Here is a 9581-nt window from a genome sequence, read left to right as displayed (position 1 = left end):
TGAATTATGTGGGTTTACATGGGAGAGCAACAGTTTTACATTCATCCTATCGTATTTCGTTTCATTGCAGTGATTACAATTCCATCCATGCGTCTTCAAATAACCAGAGGGCACACCCCACATGCCTGCCCCCAGCTGTCAGCACACAGCTCCTCTCCCTCCCTTAGTCCAGTGTCCCAGCCACTCCATCTGTCCACGTCATCATCTCTGTCTCCTTTCTGGCATCGCTGCTTCTCTGGGTAGGGTCCCACACTTCGTTCTTCTCACTTGATGGTCCCAGGGACCTCCGATCCTGGACTGCAAAGTCAATCACTCCCCTCCGTTTGTTAAAAAAAGCATCAAAAACATCTACCTTTATATTTCCGACCCTCACAGTCAGTCCTGGTGGCAGTTACTCACTGTTGTACCACAAGAGTCTTATCCCCATCTCCTTTCATTAGCCCCATCCCAATAGATTGGAAACCATTCAGTGGAGATTTTGTCTTCCCCTGCCCCATCTGGAACTAGGCTCCCTCTTGAAAACTTGTAAGCCAGTCACTTCTTGCCGTTATAGCCCCTCCATTTTGGGTAGCCAATGTCTTAAGTTGCCCATCCCTGTCAACCCTGCATACCAAGTGGGTGGGAGTGATCCTTACTGTAAAGATTTGTTCCCTTTTTTGAGCTACTACATCCATTTGTTGTTGTTGTTAAGTGCTGTCAAGTCGGTTCTGACCCATAGCGACCCTGAACAGGGTTTCCGAGGCTGTAAATCTTTATGGGAGCAGAAAGCCTCATCATTCTTCCACGGAGCAGCTGGGAGTTTCGAACTGCTGACCTTGCGGTTCACACCCCAATTCGTAACCACTACCCTACCAGAACTCCTTACTACATCCATAAGTATACGTAAAGTTCATCATATTGTAGTGGCTTACTCTTTTTTTCTTTCCCCTCACCTTTCTTCTTCTAGTCGAGTTCTGATCATCCTGCCAAGTGGGTGCTGTTTGCAAGTATGGGTGTTCTTGTGCATCTCCCCGCACTTCATATCAGCTTGATGCTTCACTCTCCGCTCTAGTCCTCTGTGGCCATGTCACTGCCTCTGTGCCCAGGAGTCCCCGGGTCTTGCCATACTGTTGGCTAACCAGGTTTCCACTTGAGTTCACAGGAGTCTGTTGAATGTGGTTGGACTTAGCTCCCAACTTCATTGCTGTTTTTTTCCCCCTCTTCCCCTTATTGGTAACCATGTGGTCACCAGCCAGACCACATGCCTGCTCGTGTATTCCCCTTGAGTCTTAGTCTTGGAAGGGAGTTTGCTCTGAGGGGACCCAACCTCTTGCCTTGATGGCTCCCAGGTGAACAGCTTGCTTGTTCTTGTAGTAATCAATCAGGCTGCCCTTAATGTTTTTAATTTTCCTGCCAGTCTTTCTGTTACGAAGTATCTGCTGTTCTTCTATGGAATGCATTCCGTTTAATGGCCAAGAAACATTCCATTCAATATATACAGCTGCTTTTGTTTATCCAGTCATTTGGTGGAGGTTTTGGTTGTTTTCACCTTTTGACTACTGTGACGAGTACTACAATGAACATTGGAATATGGAGGGGCTTCCAAAAATTGTAGAAAAATTTTTATTTTCTTCTAATTCAGTAGTTTTTCAAGTTTATTGAGGCTTCTTCGAATATTTTTTTTGTGTTGCTGCCTTCCAGTCTTTTGAGGTGTGTACCTAGGATTGGAATTACTGGGTCCTATTCTTTGGAGTCCTGGTGTGGTGCTGTGGGTTAATGTGTTGGACTGCAAGGTTAGTTTGAACCCCAAGGTCGGCAGTTCAAGCTTGACAGCCACTCCTTGGAAACCCTATACAGGGTCCTTATGGGTTAGAATTGACTCAGTGGCACTTAACGACGACAGTAGTTCTTAATGAGAACAGCACAGTAGTTCTGGTGTGTCACTGTATGATAAGTACTAGACTGCTAACCGCAGGTCTATAGTTCAAACCCACCAGCTATTCCTCAGAAAGTGTATGTAGAGTCACTATGAATGAGAACTGACTTAACGCACTAGCAGCAGCAACAACAGTGATGGTAGTTTTGTATTTAACTTCTTAGGAATCGCCAGATATTTCCACAGCAGGGGCAGCATTTTACTTTCCCACCAGCTTTGGATCAGGATTTTAAAAATATCTTTTTAAAATAAAGCAAGAACTAATTAAGTAATGATCAGGGTTTTTTATTTTTGTGTTTCTTTTTCAGCTTCCTGTCTTTTCCAGATAGTTCTCTAATAATTAATGATCATCTAATTCATTTCAGGGGGCATTGTTAATTATTTTTATTGTTTATGTTGTTGTTGTTAGGTGCCATTGAGTCGGTACCAAATCATAGCAACCCTGTGCACAACAAAATGAAACATTGACTGGTCCTGCGACAACCTCACAATCATTGTTATGTTTGATATCTGCTGCCACTGTGCAAGCCATTGTGTTGGGGGATGGGAGAAAAATCTTCCTCTTTTTCTCCAACATTCCACTTTACTAAACATGGTATCTTTCTCCAGAGACTGGTCCCTCCTGACAGTATGTCCGAAGTATAAGAAACGAAGTCTGGCTATCCTGGCTTCCCACGGACCATTTTGGTTATACTTTTCCCAGTACAGATTGTTTGGTACTTTTTTCTCCTACAACGTCATAACTCAAATGCATCAATTCTTCTATGGTCTTCCTTATTCACTGTCTAACTTTCTTATGCATATAAGGTTATTGAAAATACCATGGCTGAGGTCAGGCACACCTTAGTCCTCAAACTGACATCTTTGCTCTTCAACACTTTAAAGAGGTCTTGTACAGATTTGCCTAATGCAATAAATCATTTGATTTCTTGACTGCTGTTTCTATGAGTGTTGATGGTTGATCTGAGCAAAATGAGGTTTTTGACAACTTCAATCTTTTCTCCATTTATATAGATGTTACTTATGATCCAGTGGTGATCAATAATGGAATATTGTTGTTAAGTGCCACCAAGTCAATTCTGACCCATAGAGACCCTGTATGGAGTTTCCGAGGAGCAGCTGGCGAGCTTGAACTACCAACCTTGCTAGTATGCCTTTATTGGGAAGTGTTTCTTATAGCATGGATCTTTGGTGGTTCTTCCTCTTTTTCGTGGACCTTCCACTTTACCATGCATGATGTCCTTCTCCAAGTAATATGTCTGAAGTATGAAAAATGAAGCCTTGCTATGCTGGTTTCTAAAGAGCATTCTGGTTGTGTTTGCTGCAACATATATTTATTTGTTGTTTTGGCAGTCAGTGGCACTTTTAATATTCCTCTTCAACACTGTGACTCAAATGCATAAATTTTCTATGATTTTTGTTTATTGTTCAACTTTCACATCCCATGCCTTGGCTCAGATGCACTTTTGTCGTCAAACTCACATCTTTTCTCTTGAAAATTTTCAAGAATTCTTGTGCAGCAGATATGCCTAATGCAATACGTAATTTGATTTCATAACTGCTGCTTCTATGAGTGTTTTGTTGGATCCAATCAAAATGAAGTCTTTGACACCTTCAATCTTTTCTCCATTTATCATGATATTATTTATTGGTCCAGCTGTGAGGATTTTTGTTTTCTTTACTTAGAGGTGCAACCCATACTGAAGGCTGTGGGCTTTGATTTTCATCAGTAAGTATTTTAAGTCCTTTTCACTTTCATCAAGCACCGTTGTATCATCTACATGTCATAGATTGTTAATGAGTCTTCCTCCTGTCTTGATGCCATGTTCTTCTTCATATAACCCAGCTTCTTAGATTATTTGCTCAGCAAACAGATTGAATAAGTATGGTGAAGGAATACAACCGTGGTACACACCTTTCTTTGATTTTAAAACAGTTGGTGTTGTCTTGTTCTGTTTGAATGACAGCCTCTTTGTTTATGTACAGGTTTCTCATGAGCACAGTTAAGTGTTCATGAGAATATACTTATTCTCCCCAATGTTGTCCATAACTTGTTATGATTCACACATTCAAATGTCTTTGGGTAGTGAATAAAGCACAGGAAAGCATCTTTCTGGTACTCTCTGCTTTCAGCCAAGATTCATCTAATATCATTTCAACCTCCTGATCTGAATCTTTGACAATTCCCTGTCAGTGTTCTGTTGCAGCCACTTTTAAATTAATTTTAGCAATATTTTACTTGCATGTGATATTAACAATATTTTCCAATGATATGTACATTCAATTGGGCCACTGCTCTTTGGAATCGGCACAAGTATGGATCTCTTCCAATCAGTTTATCAGATAACTATCTTCCAAATTTCTTGGCATAGATTGAGTGAGTGCCTCCGGTGTTGTATCAGTTTGTTGAATGATTTCAGTTTGTAGTTCATCTATTCCTGGAGTCTTGTTCTTTGCCATGTTGTTGCTGATGTTGTTGTTAAGTGCCTTCGAGTCAGTTTGACCCACAGCAACCTGTATAGGGTTTCCGAGGAGTGGCTGGTGAGCTTGAACCAACAGTCTTGTGGTTCAAATGACTTTGCAGTCCAGCACATTAACCCACAGCACCACACCAGGACTTCAAAGAGCATGCCAATTTCTTCTCATTTCCCATCACACATAGTTTCATTAAGGTATATCCCATGCTCTTGAAAATATGGCTTTATTATTTTGCTTGTATATAGCTAACTAGTGGGATTATTTATAATCTAAAAGATTTTATAAGGATCATTGTTAGGTGTAAAGAAATTCAACTTTCATATTTAGATAGCTTAGTGAATTTCCAGTATTATTTCCTTGTTAGTGTTTGTCAGGTGGAGTAGATTTATTAATATACTTTTCTATGACCATGTGGAGAATTACTGTGTAGAAAGGATGTATGTTTCATTTATATGACAGAAGTATCTGTTTCCTAAGTTCTAGAAATCTAAGAGGAAAAAAACCCACCCTAAAATTAGCGTAAATGTCACCACTTTTATAGTCTCGGGTGTTGCAGAAATTCTGGAATAAGACTGATAAATGAAGGATTTTGTTTCTTTGCTTCTTTCAATACTTGATCTTAATCCATAATCCTGTTAAATGAAATAAGCAAAGAAATATAGATGTGAGAATATTTCATTTGGCTGTGGTTTTAAGTAACTCTGATTTTACTGACCATCTGTATTTGGAATAATATAATGCAAGAGAAAATATAAGTACTGACTAGGTGTGATATATAAATGGTATAATTGTGGGCTGGTTAGTTTAGAGACAGTTCTACAGTGATTTGATTCTGATTCACTCCCTTCTTAGATCTGCTACTATGAAAAACTGTCAATCAATTTCAGCCTCTTAGACTACTCTGTAAAGTTAATTTACAACTTTGTGTGTATGTCTTTATGCATTTAGGAGGTAATAGGAAAATAAACCCATCCCTTGCAGATAATTTACAGCACTTGCTGTATGGTGATGACTCAGTTATCTAAAAAATGGAAGTGTAGAATCTTCACTAGACAAGTACTAGTAATTAAGATTAGATCAGTAGAAAGAAACTGGAGATTTATTTACACTTAATCTAATATTTGTTGTTTAGGCTGACCACACATATATATTAATACATCTCATTTGTTTATGATTTGAGGAGTTGAAAATTTTGCTTTGTTTCTCTAAGGATATTTAGCTTCTGAATGTTGTGGTTTGTGTTCGTAATGATACAAGAAGACAGAAATAATTTTAAACCAGCATAGTTTGAACAATTGGGTCAATAAACACAAGCAGGATTGATTAATGTAGCCCAGTTGTGGTGCTGTGGGCTAATGCGTCAGACTGCAAAGTTGTTTGAACTGCAAGGTTGGTGGTTCTAGCTCACTAGCTGCTCCTTGGACCCCTTTTCAGAGTTGCTATGGGTTGGAACCGACTCGACAGCACTTAGCAACAGCAACAATATAGTTTTAAAAGGAGCCTAGGTGACATACAAGTTACTCATTGAGCTGACAACTACAAGGTCAGTGGTTTACATCCATCAGCTGCTGTGTGGGCGAAAGATGAGACTTTCTGCTCCCATAAAGATTTTCAGCCATGGAAAATTTCAGACATGGGTCGCTGTGAGTTGGAATCCACTCCACAGCATACCACTACCACCATATAGTCTTAAAAAGCAAAGAAGTATCACTCTGCATTAAGTTTCTACAGTTTATGTATTCTATATATTTTATTTACACAGAAAATGCCTTGAAATGGCATGCCTTTATGAAATACTAGGACATGTTTAAGAACCAACTATAGTTTTATCCATGTGTATTTCTTTTAACGGAGTCCTGGTGTGGCGCTGTGGGCTAATGTATCATACTGCAAAGTCATTTGAACTGCAAGGTTGGTGGTTCGAGCTTCTCCTTGGAAATCCTATACAGGGTCACTATGGGTCGGAATCAACTCAACGACACTTAACAACAACAGTATCATTTATAATAAGCCTAGCTTCAAAAAATAATCTGTTTTTTTTTTTTTCTTCAGATTATGTTTATGGGGATGAATTATTTTATCAAGCAAATATGTAAGATAAATAATTTGTATCTATTAAGGAAGAAAATGTTCAGGTTATTAATATTTTTCCCCTTCTTGGTTTTACTTCTTTGTGTTTTTGTTTCTGATGCCAAATTTAGCCTTGCATTTTCTAAGTGACTCTTTCAGAAACATTTTCCAACACAGCCATCTTCTGTCCTATTAATCTAACTTATGTCTTATGTAATCAATTATAATGTCTGGTATCTACAACTCAACTATCTATACTTGTACTTTAAACGAGAAGTAAGTAAAAATGAAATTTTATAAAGAAAAGAGGACAGTACTCAAGTTTTTGGGATAATTAATTTACTTGATTATTGCTTGTTTACATTATGCATGTTAAAATGGGGGGTGGGGGTGGGGAAGAGTGCCATGCCCTTCATCGCACAGTGCTCACCACTTCTCGTTTGGGCTCACACTAACGGTTATGGGTTTTGTTATGGAATTTAACCAGTTACAAGTCAGGACCAGAAAATGCACAAGAGTACAGTTCTTTCTGTCCGGACAGGCTCTCCTTAGCCGTGCCCACAGGCAGGCCTCTCTCTGCCCAGGTAACATTAACAAAGCTCTTCTAGGGCTGCTGATAAAAAATGCTCCCCACTGGGCCATAAGCTTCAGCCTGAAGGCACTAGCTCCAAGGATGAGCAAAGCTAGTCCGCTCTCCACCCCAATTAAGTGCCTATAGACACCCCACTCTGCAAGCAAGCCTCAGCCCCAAGTCACTCAGCTTTTTACTTGTTCTGAGGGCTGGGAAAACCACTGATCTTTGTTGTGCTCTGGCGCTTGGTTCTTCTGCTGCTGCTACTTCAGCGTCACAGCTTTTTGTCCCTAGGTTTGGGGTCTAAAAGCTACGCTCCATTCCTGACTGTTCTCCTTTGAGGGTAGTGGGATTCCCCTTCCTGCATCTGAGAGTGCTCATTTTAAACCCATGTAAGAGTTCCAAGTTCTTTACAATCACAATGAACTCTGTTATCAGCATCTTTTCCCAGCTTTTCTTATTCACACCCATCAGGGCAGAAACATAATTTGGTGGGAGTTACAAAGAGCCATATAAAGTAATTCACTGCACTGCATTTACCCTGTGGGAGATAAAAAATAAAACATATGGTCTTTGCCTCAAGTTACTTGTAATCTTAGGAAGAGATGGCATGCAGACATGAAAAATTAAAGGACATTAGAAAACAGATAAAAGAAGTCACATGCATTGCATGTCAAATGAGTTGTGTAAGGAGTTTATGCTCTTGCAAATTCAGAAGCTTAAAACTTCTGAGATTTATCCATATTGTTGCTTGTATGTATAATTTGTTATACTGCTGAATACTATTCCCTTGTGTAAGTATTCCCAATTTGTTTATTTATTTACTAGTTGATGGACATTTGCATTATTTGATATTTTGGACTATTATGAATGAAACTATTGTAAACATTCACAGACCCATGTTAAGACGTTTGTTATCATTTTTCTTGGACAATATCCTAGGAATGGGTTTGGTTAGTTGTATGTAAGTGTTTGTGCTTTTAAAAGTTCCCAAAGTATTTCCCAAATGGACATACCATTTTTATATTTTTATTAGCAGTATATGTGAATTCCAGTTCTTTCTCATCTTTGCCAGATATTTTCTTCTAGTCTAGGCTTATCTTTTCTTTCTCTTGGCAGTGTCTTTAGAAATACAGAGGTTTTTAATTTTAAATACTTTTTGACTTTATCTTTTTAACTTAAAACTTAACACATAGTCATATTTGATTAGACAACAACGGGTATAGTTTTTTGGTGTATTAAAGAACATAAAAATATGTTTCTTCTCAATTCTACTCCTAGTATTTAAACACTTCAATAAACTAATAAAGTAAATGGTTTTAAATGTTATATGCAAAGATAAAGTGTTTATCTTAAGTAATATATTTTAGAATTTCCTTTCATATTTTAGAACTAAAAGTTACCTACCTTCATAAGTAGGAGAGCAGGGGAAGGATTACTTGTTGAATTCTAGTTTACCTGTTTTACTCCTCTTTTATTATAGTGTTATTCAAGATAAATTCTGTGGAATTATAAACATCTCCGTGGAAGGCCTACATGATGTAATGACTGAAGATCCTGAAACAAGAACTTATAAAGAGTAGGTGGAGCATTTAATTAATCTCAATTAAATTTGGAGGATATTAAATACATACTTTATGAGTTTTGTTTAGTCTCACCATATACACACAGTATGGTAACACTATAATTTGGCCGTATGTAAAGAAAAGTTTTCGTCCTATTTTGTTTATGTTTGCTGCTTAATTTTGAGGTAATTTATTACAGTGATCTCTGAATTAGGCTATTTTGATCTAATCATCATTTAATAGATTGTCGTCTGTTGTTGTTAAGTTCCATCGAGTCATTTCAAACTCATAGCTACCCTGTTAGGATTTCCAAGGAGTGGTTGGAGGGTTTGAACTTCCAACCTTTGGGTCTAACTGACCTTGCTGCCCAGTACTTATACTATAGAACTGCTCCAGATCTCCAAAAAAAATTTGACCTTAGGTTCTTAAAAAATTCCGAGTGTGTTTTAGCAGATTTTAAAATAATGTTGTAAGCATACTCCTTTTTTCAACTTAAAGTTCCCTTGCCTTTTAGGCAAGTTTGAACTACAAGGTCGGCGGTTCAAGCTCACCAGCTGCTCCTCAGAAACCCTATACAGGGTCGCTATGGGTCAGAATTGACTCGATAGCACTTCACAACAACAACAGTGGGAAAAAGATGACAAATTGTTTTATATTTGGTTCTAGTATGATTGGTGTCTTTAAGATGTTTGAGGTCAGTATATGATGGGTTTCAAAAAACTTGTGGAAAAATAGAAGTAAAAACTGCTGGACTTTCCCACAAACTTTTGAAAAAAGCCCCTTGATAGTATTGATGCTGTTGTTGGGTGCCACCCTGCTGATTTTCTCTCCATCGCTAACGAGTCTGGTAGAGTAGAACTGCTCCATAATGTTTTTCCTAAGGTGTAATCTTTATGGGTTAGAAAACCAAAAGGGAAGAACACGGTCAGCATTTCTCAAGCTGGGGGAACTGAAAAAAATTCAAGCCTCGACTTTCGTTATT

General features: G+C 38.3%; 1 protein-coding gene across 1 annotated transcript in view; it reads left to right on the top strand.

Annotated features, from left to right (window-relative positions):
- IPO11 (importin 11) overlaps nucleotides 1-9581 on the top strand; it is a 295618-nt gene that overhangs the window by 235067 nt on the left and 50970 nt on the right. The window contains exon 26 of the mRNA XM_006876193.1: nucleotides 8518-8613. Coding sequence (XP_006876255.1) covers nucleotides 8518-8613 — 96 coding nt within the window. The remainder of the gene's footprint in view (nucleotides 1-8517; nucleotides 8614-9581) is intronic.

The sequence above is a fragment of the Chrysochloris asiatica genome, unplaced genomic scaffold (genome assembly GCF_000296735.1).
Source record: "Chrysochloris asiatica unplaced genomic scaffold, ChrAsi1.0 scaffold00362, whole genome shotgun sequence".
NCBI classification, from domain to species: Eukaryota; Metazoa; Chordata; class Mammalia; order Afrosoricida; family Chrysochloridae; genus Chrysochloris; species Chrysochloris asiatica.
This window is presented reverse-complemented; position numbering and strand designations above follow the sequence as displayed.